This window comes from Lethenteron reissneri, chromosome 11 (assembly GCF_015708825.2).
Source record: "Lethenteron reissneri isolate LAM-NWPU_2019-01 chromosome 11, ASM1570882v1, whole genome shotgun sequence".
NCBI classification, from domain to species: domain Eukaryota; kingdom Metazoa; phylum Chordata; class Hyperoartia; order Petromyzontiformes; family Petromyzontidae; genus Lethenteron; species Lethenteron reissneri.
The window spans coordinates 7,401,704-7,424,385 of record NC_083789.1 but is presented as its reverse complement, the minus strand read 5'-3'; the positions used below and the strand labels follow the sequence as shown (position 1 = coordinate 7,424,385).

General features: G+C 45.3%; 1 protein-coding gene across 3 annotated transcripts in view; it reads left to right on the top strand.

Annotated features, from left to right (window-relative positions):
* Positions 1-22,682, top strand: part of LOC133341391 (regulator of G-protein signaling 7-like) — a 144,451-nt gene that overhangs the window by 4,086 nt on the left and 117,683 nt on the right. For all 3 annotated transcript variants that reach the window (XM_061549957.1, XM_061549958.1, XM_061549956.1), the window contains exon 2: positions 250-367. In XM_061549957.1, coding sequence (XP_061405941.1) covers positions 260-367 — 108 coding nt within the window. In that variant the 5' untranslated portion in view covers positions 250-259. The remainder of the gene's footprint in view (positions 1-249; positions 368-22,682) is intronic.

The window sequence follows — 22,682 nt, the reverse complement described above, 5'->3', positions numbered from 1 at the left end:
ACAACCCACTACCCGCATGGTATTGGGCGAGACACTCATCCACATTGTCGCTCGATAAGAAATGGCTGTAAGCGTACGTCTGCAATGATGACACTTCAGTACAATTGGTTTAGTGGGTGCTGATGACGGAGTGACGCGGACAGGACGGCTGGAGCTCGCCTTGGTGGGATTGAACGGTGGCGAGGTCACACGAACCATGGACACATTTGCAGCGCGCTCACGCCTCTGCTTGTGCGTTGTCGGCACCAGGACGTGCGTCATGGCGCAGGTGTTGGAGTCAGCGGCTCAGTCGTCGCAAGGGGGGCCGCCCCCCCGCGAGAGCGGAGGACTCCACGAAGAGTCGCCCAACATGCTGGTCTACAGGAAGGTGAGCCCTGCGTACCCCTCGCCAATCTCAACACCTTGACGCCAGCGGTGGGGTAACCACTTTCCTTACTGACGGCCGAATAACACGAACAGATGGCTTTGGTGGGCCACACACTATACGCGTTAACACACGTATCTCAATTGGGATTAGACAGGGCAATCATCGCCCCCTACTGGCATACTAATGCCCACCTACAGGCCGGTGCTCAGTCATTTTGTGCCGCACAGGGATAGCTGCCACGGGGGGGGGGGGGGGTTGCCCTTGAAATTATTAGAAATAAAATGTGACATACGGCGCTTTGAGATGCTGAGGCATTCAAGCAAGTTCCATGTACTGTAAACGAAAGGACTATTTTTGTTGTCCAATGATGCAATAACTGTGAAAAATTCTTTGGTTCTTTCGGTTAAGTCACGTCTAAAGATAAAATAATAAATTAAAACAAAAGCATATTACGACGTTTCGATTGCAACACAAGCAATCATCATCAGGCAAAAAAAAGAAATAGCAACAAAAATCTAACTAGAAAACTATAGACAGACATACAAGCAGACAGACATCACAAGGACACACAGAGAGAGGACACATATCGGCACAAAGAGAGGGGTCGTTTCTGTGACGGTCCCTTAAATATAGAGAGGGGGGCAGGGACGGAGAGAGGGAGGGGGCAGAGAAAATTAGCATATCAATGAGTGGACGGCAAAGTGCTGCTGCTGCGCGAGTAAGATGACGACGTGGCACGGCACGCAAGCTTGTAAATTAGGAGAAAGGCACACTAAAATTAAATAATCTCGCAAAATATCGAAATGTGATGCAATACAACACAGAGAGTCGGTCAACACACAATTAACGCATAGCCCGGTTGATTACGTATCTCAAAGATTGCTAAGTTAGAATTTAAGTGTGAAACCTCCAAAGAAAGGACACATGCAGAGAGAACAAATAGCCAGAGAGAGAAAAAAGATGAGCTTAAAACTTCCCCGTAGAAGTGGTTCAATCTTAATTATGGAGCTTTCGTGACTGCAGGAATTATTCTTTGGTTCTTTCGGTTAAGTCACGTCTAAAGATAAAATAATAAATTAAAACAAAAGCATATTACGATGTTTCGATTGCAACACAACCAATCATCAGGCAAAAAAAGAAATAGCAACAAAAATCTAACTAGAAAACTATAGACAGACATACAAGCAGACAGACATCACAAGGACACACAGAGAGAGGACACATATCGGCACAAAGAGAGGGGTCGTTTCTGTGACGGTCCCTTAAATATAGAGAGGGGGGCAGGGACGGAGAGAGGGAGGGGGCAGAGAAAAATTAGGGGAAGTTTTAAGCTCATCTTTTTTCTCTCTCTGGCTATTTGTTCTCTCTGCATGTGTCCTCTCTTTGGAGGTTTCACACTTAAATTCTAACTTAGCAATCTTTGAGATACGTAATCAACCAGGCTATGCGTTAATTGTGTGTTGACCGACTCTCTGTGTTGTATTGCATCACATTTCGATATTTTGCGAGGTTATTTAATTTTAGTGTGCCTTTCTCCTAATTTACAAGCTTGCGTGCCGTGCCACGTCGTCATCTTACTCGCGCAGCAGCAGCACTTTGCCGTCCACTCATTGATATGCTAATTTTCTCTGCCCCCTCCCTCTCTCCGTCCCTGCCCCCCTCTCTATATTTAAGGGACCGTCACAGAAACGACCCCTCTCTTTGTGCCGATATGTGTCCTCTCTCTGTGTGTCCTTGTGATGTCTGTCTGCTTGTATGTCTGTCTATAGTTTTCTAGTTAGATTTTTGTTGCTATTTCTTTTTTTTGCCTGATGATGATTGCTTGTGTTGCAATCGAAACGTCGTAATATGCTTTTGTTTTAATTTATTATTTTATCTTTAGACGTGACTTAACCGAAAGAACCAAAGAATAATTCCTGCAGTCACGAAAGCTCCATAATTAAGATTGAACTGTGAAAAAGTTTGACGGTATACAGAGGGCACCGCAGTGACAGAGTTGGCTGCGCTAAAATACTAAAACACGGTATTTTCATTCAGACGCTGTCTTTCCGACAGACCTGTTCTTCACCTGAGGACGGCTGCTTGCGTTGTGGCCGAAACGTCGTGAGAATAGTATTTTATTATGTTTTATTTTTATTATTTTATTATTTTTCTTCTACGTGACTTTACCGAAAGAACCAAGAAGACGGTATTTCCAGGTCGAAAATAAATCCTAGCATCCAATCGGTGCGGCTAACACGCCTGCAGTGACAGATGAAGATTGTTTGCTGGCCGTTTCTCTCGAGCGTATGGCAAGTCTGTGCAAATCACACGTCCCAGTTTAAGTCTGCGAGCCGTGCGGTAGCTTCGCGAGTTAGCGCGACTAATCCTGCACAGTCCGCCGGAGAGCGGGCGTAGGATGCGGCTGGTTCGGGTGGCCGCAGTCACACTGTGGGTTGTCTTTCGTTCTCCACTTGTGCAGGACGAGGTGTGTGGCCGCAGTCCCACTGTGGGTTGTCTTTCGTTCTCCTCTTGTGCAGGACGAGGTGTGTTGGCGCAGCAGCGACCAGTTGCTGTTCTGGTTGCACCCGATTCAAGAGCCGAATGGCTCACAGGGCTATACCTAATAAATGAAACTGAAGCGGCTGATGGAGCGCCGTTAGTTTGGAAGATCAAAGCCGCGCGGAGCAATGGTGGGGTCGTCGACAGAGATTTTATTTGGAATCTCCGCAGAACTCGATAGTGTTTGCGAGCGGTCTTCCGTTGACCCCGCGTCATCCAAAATAGTTTCGAAATAGCGGGGCCTCACGTGAGCACGAAACGCAGATTCCCCAGACTCTGTTTTCTGCGGTGCTCTGTACCAACAGCCACTCTCTCTCTCGCTCGCTTAAAAAGACCCCGTGGCCAGCTTCAAAAGGACCGGTGCCTGTGATTACACACGTGGGTTCCCTGTCGGCAATCACATTGCTGATTGTACAATTAGGGCCTCTTTGGCATGCTCCCTGCGTACAGCGGAAAGGTGTGTGTGTGTGGTTGGTGGCATTCAGTGAGCCAGCGCTGTCAAGTATGTCGTCCGTCCTTTACAGGTGAAAGGTATTTACACCATTGGGGCCTCATTTGCCAGTAAAAATATGATAATAGTTTTTTTACCCTTCTATCTGGCAACAAAACTGACACCTTTTGGCGTCATCTGGTCCAACCCATGTGAGACTAGGCTCTAAGGAAAGCTGTCTCGGGTGTGGACCAATCAACTTCAAGGACAGTGCATACAGAGTTATGTTTTTTGTTTGCATTATGACTGCAGGTATTGTGGTCTATGCAAACATGACTCCTTGTAAAAAAAGGTGTCAGTTTTGTTGCCAGATAGAAGGGTAAAAAACCAATTATCAATTATCAGGTGAAAGATAGTTTCTTGCTCACGCCAAATGGCCTCTGCTAGAGGAAGCTTCAGAGTTCCCTTCTCTAGATGGTATTTTGCCTTCGTTTACATGCTGGCAATTCGTCTTAGATGAGGTGGGAACAGCCACACTTGACCCCACCACACACGGCCTACTAGCTGCGGTGTAAGCGAGTCTCTTAAAGCCCGGCGATGTTGTTTCAATTGCCGCGCCAAGAGAGTGAATCTAGTGGGTGACCTCTTGGTGGCAAGCGCCCAGTGTGCTGATTATCGCACCGCGAAAACGTTCCTATCCTTTTGTGTCATCGGAATCCGTCAGCGTGTCCCTGACTCTAATCAGGCTGTGCTTTACCTCTGCCGGTGTCCCAGCAAACAAGACATGGGCCAACAAGTTTCCTGCCTTCGCTGCTGGCGTAGATCTTGTTTTGCAAGTGTTGCAGCAGGTCTCTGGAGCCCAAAATATTTATTTCACACTGGCTTTTGAGCTTCCAAATTTGAGGTGATTGTTGCCGTGCCTACATGACCTAGCCTGGTCCGCGAAGACGGCAATTTTTCTGACACGTGTCACGTCCGAGTAATGGCACACTGTTTTGTTTGCACCCTGGAAATTTCACGCCTTCTTTGTTCAGCTTGTGTTGGTGTATGTATTCACACATGGGTGCACTTGACAAGCAGGTCGACTCAGCCTTAGATGCGTATGCGCCGCGGTGTGTAAACGTCGACACTGGGGAGACAAAGGCAGCCGGGTGTGGTATGGGCCATCACGCCTCATGTACCGTGCCGGCCTTCAACAGCACTTGCCCCAACAGTCTGGTCAAGGCTATACGGGGGATATTTGTCTTTGTGTGCTTAACCACGTGTACAAACCACGTGTACAAATCGTGTGTGTGTGTGTCTGGTCTTCGAAACAAACTCGCTTTCTTATTTTCTGTCAAACTGCACGTGCATTGATTAGTTCGTGAAGAGCGCTCCCTTGTCTTCCCATTCGGACGCGTCTTGGGGTTTAAATTAATAATAGGTTTGGCCGCTCACTCTGCGCGCATGTCATTACATTGTGCAAAGGCGGTGCAGCAATCAACATTTTTAACCTGGCCGTATTTCTCAATACACGCTCGTTCTCTGTGGGCTTTGCCCCGTGGCCACGTGTGCACTTGTACGAGCCAGTGCATTCATATTAATATCATATATGAGCAACCAAACATGCACTAACTGGAGGCACCTGGGAGTTTCAGTAATTGCGGTGGAACCGACATAGCACTGAGCCCCTTGAAGTACGCTCTAAAAGCAGGGATGGATTTTAGTGACACGTGAAATGGATTCCAATCGGATGCGCTCTGTATCAGTGGTTTTGACCTCCGTTCCATGCGAACCACCGAGCAATCCAGATTTTCATGGAGCAACGCTACGAGAGCAGCATTGATAGGAAGTGTGAAGTGACTCTTAATCGGTATGTAATATACAACCTGTGTCGACAAAATAATTAACACTTTTGATTCATATATGGTGCGTGTAATCGGATTATATGACCCATTCGGCCACTAGAGGCCACTATAACGCCTTATGTTATTGTTAACTGCGTTATTTTCAAGGCCCTTTGTCAATCCACTGCTGGATGAAGGGCCTCTCACACCTTGCCAGATATGAGGCCTGTTTGACCATACTTCACCACGCTGGTTTGAGCTGGTTATCGCCCAGGACCGGTTGAGATAGCACTCCCCACTGATGTTGGCCATGGCTGGGAAACGATCTGACGTCACGAGGTCATAGGTCAGTGTTTTGTCTACTTTAAAATGTTATTATTTTTGGGAAAAATTATAACGTGAAATTGAAAAATTGGCACTCTTCATATTCTAAAAGTCCAGCGTTCTGGTTGACCGTTTGCCCATCAGCTAAATTATGAGAGCCTTTCAGAAGGCCTGATCAAAAAGTTATAGAAAGTAGACCTCCCCCCCCCCCCCCCCCACCAGATATGGGGGTATAAAGTTGATCCAACTTTCCATAACTTTTTGATTCAGGCCTTCTGAAAGGCTCTTATCATGTAGTTCACAGACAAACGGAACGCTGGGCTTTTATAAGAAAAATTATCAAATGATAATAAAAATGAATGTCCTTTATTCATGTAGCAAAGCCTCGCTGAGTTTTGAGACTTTTTTTCAGGATGATCTTGAGTTGAGATTTTTGGTTATTTTCACTTATCAAGTGTTAGATTTCCATGTAGAAGTAAACCGGAGAGCCTGGAGAGAACCCATCACGTGTACTCGGGGGTACCGCTCCAAGCACTGTGCAGATCGATTCAAAATCAATTTCTGTATTGCCATCTCCTGCACACCTAGTCTATAACATCTCAGACACGAGATTGCCTGGGAATACAGTGTAATTCCCAGGCAATCTCGTATCAAAGTACTAATCAGGCATGATCCCTACTTAGCTTCATAGATTTGACGAGATCGGGCACATTCAAGATAATTTGGTCATCGTAAAGTACTGGAATATAATTCCGGTGTTAAGGGTTTTAAGGGATGCCAGCACTAACACGTAACAATAACTACTCAATCATTACGAACTCCTTGGGTTTGATCTTCCACGGAGCTCGTGGGTCAACCTTAAATCGCATCTGCAAAAATCATGGCAGATGCGGATACCTGATGCACAAATTGAAAAAAAAAAAACTCTCCAATAGCAGTGTGCGACTGTGGTCACCCAGAACAGACCGTACAACGTGTAGCGACGCAATTTCCCGATCCACAAATACGACGGAGACATCACAGCGATAACCCTCCGCTGCTCCTGACGTGGTTGTCTGGTTTGACTACCTGAATGTGAAATTGCAGTTGTTGCTCTGCATCGACATCAGCCACTCGAGAGAAGATGACGGGCAATTTTATGGGGTGACAGTTGTCCAAATGAGACGAGCAGTGGCACAGTGGTTAGCGCACTGCACGTTGAATCCGCCAACCTAAGATCAATTCCCAACCACGGATGACATCAGTGCAGGGCGAAATACAAAACCGGGTTGTGCCCCTCACATTACCAGCCCATAACTACTAACACAGTTTGGTGAAGTATGGTCAAACAACCCCTGCGGTCAAGTGATGTGGAGAGGCCTTCATCCAGCCGTGGACTGACAAAAGTGTTGTCAATTATTATTAATTATAAAATAGACTACCGGCGACCCTGGCTTGCGGGCAATGCTATGGAGTCCTCGCAGGATGGGTTGACGCTGTTAATTCAATGCAGTAGTAAAATGTCACACCGTGCACTGTTCAATATTTCTCAGCTTTCATTTGGTCAATGGTACTTATTTTCGGGAACAAAAAACCCCAACCCCTCCCCCCCTTTTTTTTTGTTATTTAATATTTAATGGAAATGGACAAAACGCGCTTTTATTGATTGTGCCGCTCGTAAATGCCAACTGTATTGAATTCGCTCGCAGTGGCGTTGTCTCAGTGGCGTTGTCTCAGTGGTGTTGTCTCAGTGTCGTTGTCTCAGTGGCGTTGTCTCAGTGGCGTTGTCTCAGTGGCGTTGCTGTGTGCCTCGTGTTCGACAGTCGCCCCCTCACCACGCTGCCTGCTTGTCATTACTCCCAACGTGGTCACGTGGACAACAAAAAACGATGATAAGCCCCTGTATTCACTGCCCCGCCCCCTCATACGCATGCATGTCCCCCTTATTTTGCCCAGCATCTTGAGACCCGGTTTACATTGGGATGCTCTATAAAAAACATATTGCAATTGTAACAATGCCGTATTGTTGCATCCGTCGTGTTAATACCGGCACAGCAATGTGTATCCAATATTTTTTATGACCAGATGGATGCACATTTACCGACCAGTCAGCAAATAGATTGTTGGTCGTGAGCTGTGATGAATCACTCATTATGTCCATCGCTCGATTAAATGTGTTACAAATGCAATTCAATGGCAACTTTTTTTAATACACCTCAGAGAAGCTGTAAAATTTACAAAAACCCAATATATTTGTCAATAGCATTGTCCTAAAGAGGAAAATAAAATATAATAGGCGACGTTTTGGAAAATGCCGCTTCTCCGTGAGTGGTGACGCGGCCCAGCGGTAGCGTGTTCGCCGCTTATTTCAGATGCTCGCGGTTCGAATCCAACGACTGCCTTGATTAATACTGCGGGTGAGGTAACCATGATAATACTACGCGTCGCCCGCTTCCCATGGGACGTTAAAGGTCTCCTGACGTCATTCTCAAGACTAGGCCATTGTGTGCCAACGTCAAGGTTAAAATATGCCACATTTTTAAAGTACCCACAAATGACTCGATTCAGATTACAGACATACACAGCAATCATCGCCCCTGACTGGCAGACCAATGGCCCAGGTCACTTTTGCAATGAAATTACTGTATTCTGGTAACTTGATTTCTCACATGGTTAAATAAAATAAACTTGAAACCTGAAACTATAGAGCAGAGAGAGGCTATGAAGAAGGGCCATTACACCAAAAGGTCACTTATTATTATTGTTTTGTCTCGTTAGGGCAGTGCTGTTGATATTTGTGTGTTGAGTTTTGGTCACTTGTGTATGTATACCACTGCCAACGTAATCTCAGAAATTTTTGGTATATTTTTTTTACAGTAATGTCAAGGAAAAGTTTTGCACTCGAACAAAAGTACAGAAGTGCACGCGTTTATTGGTGGCCCTCAGCCGGTGATGGAAACTCCACATTCCCACAAAGACGGCCATTACTGTTAATAGGATGACCACCGTCATAATTACACAAAGTGGTGTTCATTGTTATTTACTGAGTGATAATAGCCTGAAGATGGCCGTGAACCATTCATCCAACTGAGCGTGTTAAAAATAGAAATGCAGTGTTTTTGCCACCTCGAAAACATTCCCCTCCAGTACCCGATTAGTATGGCTAAGATGCTTGCAGTGATGCATCAATATCGTTTGGTGCCATTTGGAAGTGGTAGGCCCCACGTATGATGTCCCAGCCCACAGGCCATAGGGTCCCCAACCCTGTTTTACCGTGACCCTATAGAATAAAACATGACTCAAACGAAATGACAACTTAAACATGTTGAGTACAATTTTAATGTGCCAATATTAATACGTAAGTTATGATGAGCGACTGACACGTGCCCACACCTTCCCAGAATTTACAGCACTCAGCAGAAACATCTCCAGATAGTCAGTGTGTCGTCGTCGTTCTTGCGATAAAAAAAACGATAATCTTATGCTACGGTGTGTGTCACGTTTTACTTGATTCTGATAATTGTAATACCCATAACACGTAAACATAACAAACACTCACACCTAAATCCAACACAAAGTCAGGAAACCGAAAATCGTGGACACCCTGTACTGTCACGCAGTGTAATAATAAATGTGTGTGTGCTATAAACGGAACTGTTTGTTTTCCTGTGTAATATCCTCACATGATGTTACACAGATTCAAATAGATGTTCTTTATTTCAGCAGGAAGTGCCCAATGAGCTGCTAGGCTCGATTCCACGGGCGTCCTGTGATCGCACACGTTATACAGTACGGATCTTGGTGACACAAGCGCGGTTACATAGGTCGTGATGACAAACATCAAGTAGGGATACATTTTCACAGGTCTATGGCAACCCTTTGTATGATAAATTGTCCCCAACAAACTACTTACTGTACGCAGGTCGTTGAATGTGGTTTCTGTGCCTTCGAGATAAGATGTTGGGATGTGGAATTCAGAGGCCACCTTTGTGAGGATGCTTTTCTGACAAAGACGTTACTTATCCCCAAACACGGGTACCCGAGTGTGGGTGACATTGGCTCTGGTTGGAAGGAATGAAATACCATACTTTGAAAATCCTCAGTCCAATTTCCCTCCAACCTTGGAAGGCCGGCACCTGGCCCCCTCTGGCTCATGGGCCTAGGTGCAGTTGCACCGCCTGCACACTCAATAGCTCGGCCTCTGAGCCTAAAGGTTGGACTTTCTGCCCACTGAAATGTGTTCAATCGTCGTGCTCAACGACAACAACAAAACAAAGGCAAGGATGCCCTGTATAGCCTCAATAGACTTTTTGGGCCAAGTGCTGATAAGCAAGCACCTATGAAGGGCGGCACGGTACACGAAGGGGTGGGTGGCCAGTCTCACGCCCGACCGCCTTTGCCTCCCTCAGTGGTGATGTTTACAAACCGCACCCGGTACTCACCACCACCAACAACAACACGCACACACCAGTAGCATGAGATAATGATCTCATTTATTATAATACATAGCAGGATGTCTGGGTCTTTTGTTTTAGGGTTATTTCTGCTTTAAAAAAAGACATTCCATATCTAATTTTCAATTATGCTCACATAACGGTGCTATCCGAGTGATATGCTTTGATAACACCTTCAGAGCCAGAGGGGTTCTTTGGTGGATATGTGTGGTTACACGTTTGTTGTGATGGGAAGGAATTTTGCAAGCCTCTGTGGGGCAGTTCTAGATTTCAAATGCTCCAGTGGATTATCTCTTTCAAGTTACGGTGTTATGATTGTTTTGGAGATCAAATGCCAACGAAAGGGCTTTGCCGAGCACAATAAAATGCGTGGCATTTCAAGTTTCGGTTTTGTATAGGGTGCTGCAGATTTGTCGTCGTCGTAATCAATGGATCATAACGGGACCGAAAAATTCACGTCGCAATATAAAGGGATTTTTAAATTCTTAAAGCATCCCATAAAATATACTGCAGAAATCTTCAATGTAATGTGGTGCAGTACATATGATTTATAGTCAGTACGAGATTCTTTGTCAGGGCAAAGGTCTAGGAAAAGGGAATGTGCCAGTAACAAGTAGCCTGGAGCAAACATTGATAATGTATGATCATAAAACACAAGCAAAGCGCGCTGGACACAGAGTGAGCACGATGGACACATCTCTGCTGCCCACAGGTGATGCCATTACAGGGGACATCCGTGAAGATTTTTAATTCCGCTCGGTGCTTCGTAAGAGCGTCGTTTGTGCGTGTTTAAGCGCGCGCGAGTCTCTTTGCAATCACGTGACCTTATAGTGCAATCACGTGACCTTAGCCTGGCACAGGCGCCGTGGCGATGTCACCACCACCCAATGGTGAATGGCGGTTGTTTTTGTCTCTTTGCGAATGTGGGAAGCAGTGGCACGGTTGTTTGGTGCACTGTGCTACAAACCTGGTGACCTTCGTTTCATTCCCAGCCATCACTGACATCAGTTGTGAGAAATATCTGACCTGGTCCTGGGCCTACCCTAGATCAACTCAGCTTTAAATCAGTGCCTTTTGCAGTGTGCAACGATCATCACTTGGGAGACAAAGACGGCCTGGCATGGTCCTGGCCACACCATCCTCTTGTGCTGTCCTTAATAGGAGTTTGCAAGCGGCACCCGCCCCAACAGTCTATTATGACTAAATACTTGTATGTGTGTGGGTGGGGAGCGGTGACAAAGTGGCTACAAAACCGACCACCCGCGTTAGATTCCTCCTCACAACCAACATCGGTGATGATTCTGCCTTAAATGGGTGCAGTGTGTAAAACATCGCCACTGTGGTGCTGGCCTCCCACCCCCTCGTGTGCCGTGCGAGCCTTCATTGGTGCCCGCTAACAGCACTTGCCCCGACAGTCTGTTGGGAGATTTTCGTCTTTGTTGTAGTGGTTACGTTATTGCCCTATGATCCTGGCGATCCAAGTTCAATTCGTGGTCACACCTGAGCACCAGCAGTGATTGCCTAGCTGAACCTGGCTTGGGCTTCCACGAAGCTGAGTGATCCTAAAGCGATTTACCAAACGTGGAGTCAACACCACTGCCTGAGAGACAAGGGCATCTGGGCACGCTGTTGGCCTTACCACACGTATTGTGTGACCTGCCATGTCTCCCAATAGATGCCTACTGACCGCACTTGCTCTGACAAGATGTATGATTTAAAAGTAGGACCTTAGTAGAGCACGACGTCGCATATTCGACCGTCACACCACCCATCCTCACTCATTACACTGGCCTGGACTTTTGCAGCTGTTTTAGACTAATTTCAGGGTGCTGATTCCAAATCTGATCTCAGATTTGCTCTATCACATCATTTTCATGCTATCGGCATACCCCATTTTCATTGATTTTACCCGAAATTAACCCTGTCACTTATGATTGCAAGTTGTTGCGAGTCAGTGACTGCTTTAGTGTTAAAATATGGTGCTGTATTTTTAGGATAGTGTGTTTATAATATAATTTTATGTAGATATCCACATTTATTTAATATTTTTCTTCTGCAGTTTTTATTGAAAATGCAATATTTGATATCTCAAAAACCTGATGTGATAGACAAAAACTGATGCCAGATTTGGAATCAGCACCCTCAAAATTACCTTAAAACCGTTGGAATACCTTATGCCAGAAAAAGTGTGTTGACCTGTGTTATATAATCGCCCACACCCTGTGGAGAATCTCTGTGTGACATGGCCGTCATTTTCTCTAAATGTTCACAAATCTGACCTTGATCTCGCCTACATTCGCTCACTTTTAAAGCACGGCCGAGCATTATGTCCACGTAACCTACATGCGCACGGTGGTGCCACATAGGAATTCTGTATGGGTGTTCATCCATTAGTCATTTTCACATATCTGCCTCTGCCCCAGTCGTCCCCAGCGTGTCGAGGATACGTGATGCTGTATTGTACCCGCAACATCACACGGACAGAGACGATTGGCGACCTCCCATTAAGCCACACGGACTGCCGGGGCGAGTGCTAAGAGCCAGAAACTTATTGCTCTAACGTCAGAGCGATATACACAGAGGCGGATAGGGAAAATGTCAAAACTGGGTGGTTTTTAACTTTTGCCGACAAAACTGGATCCCAAATGTCAAAACTGGGTGGTCTTGGAAAACGACAGGCAAAACAGGGTGGTGCTTTTTGATATGACAAAACTGGGTGATGTTCAATGTGGACAAATGTCAAAACTGGGTGAAGAAGGTGTACGATTTAATGTATCATTTTGTACACGTTTAGGTCCTTGCGTTATTCATCCATATGTCGCCACAGATTTAGAGCGTTCCAAATGATGTTTCTCGTGGCTCATGTTCCATACCTTGCACCACAAACTTCCCGTTTGCATACTGGCACAGTGTGCCAGCTCGCTTACTTGCCGTTTGTATACTGGCACAGTGTGCCAGCTCGCTACTACAGTAACACTTACTTGCCATATGTATACTGGCACAGTGTGCCAGCTTGCAACTACAGTAACACTTTCAGCTCGCGAACATACACGAACTTGCCATTTGTATACTGGTACAGTGTGCCAGCTTGCATGCTACACCTACTACAGTAGAACAACGGTAGATAATGTTGGTCGTTGGGGTGCTGGCACACTGTGCCAGCGTACAAATATAAAGTGTGTGTAGTTATATGGTGCTGGCACACTGTGCCAGCATACTAATACCAAGTGTTTAGATGAATGGGGTGCTGGCACAGTGTGCCAGTATACAAATACCAAGTGTTTGGATGAATGGGGTGCTGGCACACTGTGCTAGTATACAATTATCAAGTGTATTTGACAAATGTCAAAACTGGGTGCACCCTGAGTGTCCAAAACTCAAGTTTTTGGCCACCCAGGGTGCACCCAGTTTTGACATTTGGGATCCAGTTTTGTCGGCAAAAGTTAAAAACCACCCAGTTTTGACATTTTCCCGAGGCGGATACCAGGCGTTGTATCCAAGTGAAGTGCCTGCATTGCCTATCACATTGGCGTTCTCGTCTGGTGTTTGGCGGTGTGGGGTTGCGACGATGCAGTAAAGGATGCTCAGCTTCCCAAAGCGTTTCTCTGCGCTTTCCAGGCTGCCGGGGTGATGAATGGCCTTTGTGGTGTGAGGACGGACCGCTTGTTTGTGTGTTTTTTTAGACCGGGGAGCGGTGGTGCAGCGGTTAGTGTGCTGTGCTATGAACCCGGCGACCCGGGTTAGATTCCCGTTCACGGCCAACACCAGTGGCGATTTTTTTTTAACCAGGTCGGGGCCTCCCCTAGGTCGACTCAGCCTCAAATGCGTACCTGGTGCGGTGTAAACATCGCCACTGGGGAGACAAAGGCGGTCGGGCGTGGTGCTGGCCACCCACCCCCTCGTGTAACGTTGCAGCCTTTATAGGTGCCCGCTAACAGCACTTGCCCCTACAGTTTGTTAAGGCTATACGGGGGAGTTTTGTCTTTGTCTTGTTGTTTGTGAGAGAGAGAGAGAGCTACAGGGGGCTCTTTTTAACCATTCGGAGTCCCAGCAGTTGTCTTGTCTTCTATAGAGGTGCTTTTGAATTTCACCTGTCCAACTGTACAAACACAATACGAACAGTAACAGCTTTTTATTTTTTTCACGAAATTATTTGTGTTTGACCAAGTAAGACCCACTGAGCTATACAGCTCTTTTTCAGAAACGACCTACTCACAAATGACAGCTCAACGAAGTAGCTTATCAAGTGGAAATATATAGCGGCCAAATACTCTAAACGCATGTTGCTAAATGTGAAAGCAAAACCGGAGGACCCGGAAGAAAAATCCACCCCGGCCATGGGGAGAACACGCAATTATTACACTGTTATTATTTCTACTACAGTGCAGGGTGCCACGGTAGAGAGATGTTAACTACCTCGCTTGGTATACAAGAGGTCGTGGGTTCGATCCCGACCCTGACGTCTGCTGTATATTTGTAGTTAGCATGTTTCGATTTAAAGCTTTCGTGACTGCAGGGATTTATCTTCTTGGTTCTTTCGGTAAAGTCACGTAGAAGGGAAGTAATAAAATAATAAAAATAAAACATAATAAAATAATTCTCACGACGTTTCGGCCACAACACAAGCAGCTGTCCTCAGGTGAAGACCAGGTCTGTCGAGGCGACAGCGTCTAAATGAAACACCACCACGCTTGGAGCGTCTATTTAAGCTGGTTTTAGAATTATTTCATTATGTTTTATTTTTATTATTTTATTACTTCCCTTCTACGTGACTTTACCGAAAGAACCAATAAGAAGTTAGCATGTTCTCTCTCTCTTTCCCCGTGGTCGCTTGGTATACAAGAGGTCGTGGGTTCGATCCCGACCCTGACGTCTGCTGTATATTTGGAGTGTGCATGTTCTCTCGCTCTCTCTTGCCCCGTGGTCGCGTGGATTTTTCTCTGAGTCCTCCGGGGTTTCCCTCCACAGAAACGCGCGTTTAGAGTTTTTAGCTGATAATCATTTTCACGCAGATAAGCCACTTCGTTGAGATATCACGTGTGACCAGGGCGCTTCTGAAAAAGTTCTATATGACAGCTCATTGGGCCTTACCTGTAAAAAAAATTGTTTATAGTTTAATCGTTTTTAAAACATTCGAAAATATCACGCTGCGCACCGTCAGGGACACGTGCAACATGAGTTGTATATACAAACCCCTTATTCCCATACATGTTACCCAAAAAATGTCTTCACTTTATAAAACCGTTCTTCCTTGCTCTTTAGTTTGGTTTCATGTGAACGGGAAGGTGAGAGTAGAACATGTCTAAAATCCCCATGTGAGTGGCATGGTGAACATTTTTTTTGTCATGTTTTTTGTTACTTGGGTCAAAGGTTGATGATTATCAATGCCACCGGTTGCTGGATGCTTCTGGTCAGTACGAGCCCTTGCTTGACCTGTGTATGCAAATGATGTGATTGATTGACAGACTGACTCACAGACAAATAACTTTATTTTATCATGTATATATGTTTGTCCATGTACACTGTATATCAAGTCAAAGACAAAGTACTGTCTTCGCACAAGAATTTGGCATTTCCTGTATGCATTGGCACTCCTACCTATGACAAGGACATGTCACGCCATAGGAAAACCACTCTTGGCTTCTCACAAAGTGGTACTATAATTGTTTTTTTACCCTTCTATCTGGCAACGAAACTGACACCTTTTTTTACAAGGAGTCATGTTTGCATCGACCACAATACCTGCAGTCATAATGCAAACAAAAAACATAACTCTGATAATGTGCACTGTCCTTGAAGTTGATTGGACCAATCAACTTCAAGGACAGTGCATACAGAGTTATGTTTTTTGTTTGCATTATGACTGCAGGTATTGTGGTCTATGCAAACATACTCCTTGTAAAAAATGTTAGTTTTGTTGCCAGATAGAAGGGTAAAAATACAATTATCATATTTTTTACTGGCAAATGAGGTTCCAATGGTGTAAAGTGGTACTAGTTTTAATGACCATGGAATGGTGTGATGCGCTGATTTCCACTCCTCCTTCTTCTGCGTGAGTGTAAAAATCCACCCGCTCATGAATATTAATGACGTCAAGCACGGGACACACAAACAGACATTCTTGGCTCATTATAGTAGTAATTATGTTTTTTTTGACTAATGCTCCACAGTAAAGTAATATAGTTGTCACTTTTTTCAAGTACATTGTGTTGTGATGAAAGCCAACAGCACTGATACCAACGAGTGAGAGAATAGTTATATTGAAATAAAAAGTACTCTTCAACATGTGCAAAATGTGTTAATAATTCATCATCACCATCAGCCATGATCACTTCACCGCTGCATGAATGCCTCACCAAAATGTCGCCAACTTTCGGGATCCTGAGATGGAATAATCGACACTCAGCATCTGCACAAGAGCTGATTTCATCACCCCATCTCCCAGGCAGGCGTCATTTCGGGTGCGTTCAAGAGCAATTTCCTGAGTCTCTTTCCCGGTTATTTCATTGGGATATCTGACCAATTATATTAATTAGTGTTTGACATTCGAAAAACATATATATTGGAGTGCCCAGAGAAAACCTGCGCATATGAGGGGATAATACTCAAAGTTCCACTCGGAAGGATTCATGAGTCAAATTGTCATATCACAATGTCGCAACCAACGCATTTGGGAGTTTCACAAATCTCCGTCTGATCCACCAACCCTTGCCTCTTACAGAGCTGTGTTTTTCAGAAATGCATCGCCGCCGCAACCTGTAAAAGGTGCTGCACAAGATGGTGCTCTGCTCTCTGCTCTTGACATGTGCTCCCCGACTGTTTATTTTTTACAAGTGCACAAAATCGCAAAAAAAAATACAAAATCAGCGTTTTTGACATGTGCGTAATACATACAGTTTTGACCTTGAACACGTGAAGGGTCTTGTTAATGGCATATCACGTTGGCCTCTGAAGAATTCCACATACGTCACAGGTGACGCGTCGGGATTCATGCATTATATATATACAATGCATCGCTGTATTGCATTAGACAAACTGAATGTGATACTATTGTGGCAACAGTTACCGATCAGTGATACAAGTTAATTCATTTATTACTTTAACAAATTACATTTCGTTGGAATTGAGTTTAACGATGCTGGCGAATTCAATGAAAAGACTCCTCTTTGTGTTTCGTCCGTCACACCCACAATGCAATTTTCAAGTGAGCAGTCACATGGGCAGACGTGAATCGGTGTAGACAACGTCATAGCAAAGAGTAAATAATAATGATAATACTAATTTACAGCCTCTTTGTCAATCTACCGATAGTGGATGAAGGTCAAACTTCACCATGCTAGTCAGTGCGAGTTGGTGAAGGGGAGGCCTTGGACCAGTTCAGACAAGGCCGTAATTATAATATTCAAATATGCTCAAAATGTCCCCCCCAATATATTGCTATAAAATAGATTTCAGTTTATATGATTGTGGTTGTACTATATTAATCCCTAATCTCTGCCATTACATACAATGAAACAGAAATGGTAAAAAAGAAAAAAACAGAGCAATGTAATACAATACACTATTAAACATTATTGTTAAAAATAAATAAAAAGTCCATCCCATGTGTTAGTGATTTTTTAAAAATATTTTAGGCAGGAAATTAGTTTTCTAATTTAGATTATTTTTCTGGGGGGGGGGGACCCCAGACCCCCTGGAAGATTTCCCCCCCCCAATGTTGACTCCATGGCTACAGCCTTGAGTTCAGATATCACTCACGACTGATGTTAGCTGTGGCGGGGAATCCAACTCAGGTGGCCGGATTCAAAGCGTAGTTTGTTAACCACTCCAGTATCTTTACCCCAAGTCAAATAATCTCTGCCTCCGCCCCCCTCTGTCTATTTAAGGCCACCCCACAGAGACAATCACCCCTCTCTGTACCTGTGTTGCCCGCTCTGTGTATCTTGGTGATATCTGTCTGCTTATATGTCTGTCTATAATTGTTTTGTTAGATTTTATGTCGCTATTTCATTATACCTGATGATGATTGCTTGTGTTGCAATCGAAACGTCGTATGCTATTATTTAATTTATTAGTTTTTCTTTATACGTGACTTTACCGAAAGAACCAAAGAATAATTCCTGCAGTCACGAAAGCTCCAAAGTTAAGATCAAATAATGTCCCTGCTCAAACAAGCAATGGGGCAGGGATCATTACCATTGTTGGTCCTGAGCAGTGGAAATTCCACATTCCCGTGGCAGGGTCCAACGTCTTATTCCTATTATCTCGAGGGTTATCCACGATATGACTTAATTTCTATGCGAGAAGAAATTGCGGATAATCGCGGATAATAGGATCAAATTTATCGATGGACTCCTCGTATCCGTGAAAACGTTGTGAATAATAGGAAGCCATTGTGCAGTGTAGAATGGGGAAAATGTGGATAATTGCAGATAACTAGAAGAATAGCGGTGCAGGTAAGATGAGTTTTTGTGGACTTGTGGTTTCAGTTTCATGTATTAGGTACAGAACCCTGTGAGCCATGTGGCTCTTGACTCGAGTGCAACCGCAACAAAACAAAAACGTGAACAAGAAACATCTTAATGTGACTACACGCAACAGAAAAATCCTGGAAAAAACAGCAAAGTCTTCCAGAAAAAACACCGCATTTCAACGCTGTGTGCGAAAATCCCAGTGGATAATATGAGTCATGAGTATTACACTTGCGGATAAGAGGAGTTATTTATTACAAAATTAAGTTGACGTCCAACTGTGAATCCAAACTCTTGCAAATCGAACACTCACCGTATCGCCAGTCAGGCATCGCAATAAGTCTGGATTCAGCAGTGGTGGGATTGATACATTCCGCAAGCTCAGTCAGGTTGTTTATAATTAGTCCAGGACTGCAACGGTGTGGCCAGAATCGGGCACACGGTAATATTGGCCAAGTCGTCAACAATTTTTAACTGATAATATAGGTTTTTGGGTCAGATCGCGTTATTTATAAATGTGTCGTAACCCTCCACCACCCGACACGGCCAAACAGTAACAAACGTGTCACGTTTTTGAAAGGACAAAATAATTCTCTCTTCAGCACACCGGTGGGCTAAAGAAGTGAATAATTTTGTCCTTTGAAAAACGTGACACATTTTTTACTGTTTGGCCGTGTCGGGTGGTGGAGGGTTACGACACATTTATAAATAACGCGATCTGACTCACAAACATATATTATGAATAATAATGGTCGCGAAAGCCTACGTGTTAAAATTTTTACCGACTTATCTGTGACTAATTCGCCATCTTCTTCCGATAAAACTTTCACCGATTGTGGCTTGCTTTGCTAACAAGCCTGCAACATCGCGGTGTGGGTTATTGAGCATTAATGCGTTGTAATTGTTCCCGTGGAGGACAGGCACGAGGTTACGGCCCCGTGAACTGCGCATTCGATCTCAGAGAGGCTTACGTGATCCCACCGTACTAATTATTACTCAGAGTTCACTGACATTTTCTCATTAAAGGAAGATGTAACCGAGACATGAGTAGCTCTCGTTTCATAGATACGTGGCCGGGATGTGTGCTCCAGCCCTGTCCCACGTGTACGATTTAAGCTTCCTCTATGCCTCAAATCAGATTTAAAAATTCATATTCCTACCCCCTACGCCCCCCCTGCCTCCTCCACGCCCCCCCCCCCCCCCTGGCCCCCAAACCCATTCCCTCGCTCTCTTCCATTGCTACTCCACCGTTTGTTTCGTTGAGTTGCGATATCTTCTTGCAATTGGTGTTTTGTTAACGGACGAGGCAGCTCAGTGTGTATGTTGTTCAGTTTCATTGTTTTAGTGAACAGTGTCTTTTAAAATGTACTTTAAACTTCACCGCAGGGTAGGGTTGCACTCGAGGGGAATCACCGCAGTAGACTTTGTACTGAGAGGTACATAAATCGCACTGCTGCGACATCACCAGAGTTGTGTACCTAGTGACAGCATGGACTTGAAAGCACGGCAACTTCATTTTCTTTTTACTAGTCATCGAACAAAGACGGTCACTGCATCGCTCACTTTCAGATGCGTGTATGCGGCCATCTGGAACGCTCTTCATTCTGTTATTAGGAAGTCACCGCAGCTTTGCACTTCTAAAACAAGATTGAAAACTCCGTTCTTTAGAACTGCTTTTTTGACTTAAAGCTTTCGTGACTGCAGGGATTCATATTCTTGGGTCTTTCGGTAAAGTCACGTAGATAGTTTTAATTTATTTTATTTTCTTTGAACCTATCTACGGGACTTTACCGAAAGACCCAAGAATATGCTTTTTTGAGTTAAGTTTGTTGCCTTTCCCCCGCACCTCCGATTCGCACGCTTGGCTACGTACGGTGTGAAAGAATGTATGTGGGGGCAGGCAAGGCTCTCGCGAACACGGTCGCTCCGATCTGTATGCGATTCGCCAACCGCCACCTCGGAGTGTCATCGGATGACCACGTGTGCCACAAAACTCTTGGCAATTTCGTGCCCTTGTCAAATTCCGCCGCTCGTAATGGGGACGGCATCGCCTGCCGGGCCCGTGAATCAGGAGCGTTCGATTCCCCCCACCCCCACCCCCCACACGCGATCATAATGAACGTATGAGTTAATTGAATTGGCGACGCGGCACAGCGCTATGACCACGGCGCTTCTGCACCAGGCCCGGTCGGGCCGGCGCGCTTTATCGGTGACCTCGGCAGCCCCTTGTAGCCCTGTGGTCACCGCGCCATAACAGCACCGTGCGGCTCTGATTGAGCGTGTTGATGTCAAATGAGCCAATTAGAGGGGCATTATTGTAGTGCACCGTTAATCTGTTCTGCTACTGCGTGAGTGTAAAAAAAAAATACAAGATTTGTGGAAAATAAAATTCCAACATTATTTTCATCCAGCAAAAAAAACCCACATTTATTTTCTGTCCGTGCCACTAGCCCTCATGCCATGCTCGAGAAACCATGCATGTTGCAGCTGGTAAATGTATATTTGATATTTATATAGTACAGGTACGTGTGTGTTTGTGTGCATGTGGCGAGTAGTGGCGCAGAGGTTAGCGCATTGTGGTACACACCCAGCAACCTGAGTCCGATTCCCGGCCGAGGTTAACATCAACCGTGAGTGATATCTGAACCAGTCCTGGGCTTCCCCTAGGTTGACTCAACCTTAAATGGCTAGCTGGTGTGCCATGAAAACATCAGCGCTAGGGAGACAAAGGTGGCCCGGTGTGGCGTTGGCTCTCCTCCACTCCCTTATGTGCTGTGCTGACCTGAATGGCACACAGACAAACAGCACTCTTTAAGGTACACATACGGGGACATCTTTGTCTATTGTGTGTGTGTGTCAGTTGTCATTGCGTATGCAATGGAGCAATAAAATCGAGTTACATATCTAAGGTTGATTAGACTTGCACAGGGGAGAGTGCGCACAGAGCAGAGCGATCCATTTGAACGTCGCAACCCCGCTGAACAGTGCCGTGGCTGGAGCCATCGCGATAGTTCAAATCCCACTCAGGGGTCGACTCAGCTCATCATTCCTCCGGGGCTGTTAAAATGAGAACACGATGTAACACGATTTTTGTTCCTGGGTAGTAAATGTTATTTTCGAATTGCTTATGGCTCTTAAATTTTTTTTATAGAAAATGGCCTATTGAATGTCGACTAACGAGCGAGTGTTTGTACATGAGGGCGGAAACCAAAGCAACCGGCGAAAACCCACGCATGCAAGAGAACGACACTCTATCTCGGACAAAAGGGATATTTGCGACACGCTGCCTTCTCCTGCAAGCCAGGGCACGGCGTCTTGACGCCCATGGGAATGGAGTTTCACAAAATTTGCGCGATCCACCAACGCTCTCCTCCGCTTGCGCTGGATTAGAGGTGTGCGCCACCAAACAAACGCATGGAAATAGAATGCGTATGAAATGAGCGATTCGCACGGCGATATTTGAGCAATTGTGGATATTGGCCAATTGCATTTTTCCTGCAGAGTCTGTAGGCTGTTGTTGTAGTTGTTTTTCTCTCACTCTCAGGTTTCAAGTAACATTGTATTTACCATGTCTCTACCGTGCACACAGTCAGCTCCTGTTTGTTTGGAAGCCCGGGGGGGGGGGGGGGAGTTTGGGATCAATTTCAAGAACCTAGGGAGCTAGTATGGCTCAAATGGACAGTCAGGTGGCGGGGGGGGGGGTGTGTTCTTGCGGGTGCTGGAGAGAGATAAGGAATGTCTTGATGTCGTGTGCATGCTATGGAAATGACACGCTTAAGGAAACATACGCGGTGTAATGAGGTTAAGAAAAAAATACGATATGAAGACATCAGAAAGAACTTGAAAGATGGACTGAACAATGGTATACATAATTGAGGAAGGGAGACTGCAATGTTGGGGTCGTGTCAGAAAAGGAATTCCAGCTAAAGCGGTAAAGCTAAAGCGGTAGCAGCGTTAGTCGACGGGAACGGTGGCGGAAGGCGACTGAGAAAAAGATGAACTCGTAGAGTGGAGGAGGCACTAGCATGGAGAGTAATGGCAGGGAGGCATCAGCAGCAAATGGGATGTGATGATGATCGCTAACAGCAGAGGACTAGCTGGTGCTGCTGGTTTCTGGCTGTTGCTGCTGTCTGCCGCTACTGCTGCTGGCTGTTGTTGCCTGCTGCTCCTGTTGCTGGTGCTGCTGGCTGCTGGTGCTGCTGGCTGTTGTTGCCTGCTGCTCCTGTTGCTGGTGCTGCTGCCTGCCGCTACTGCTGCTGGCTGTTGTTGCCTGCTGCTCCTGTTGCTGGT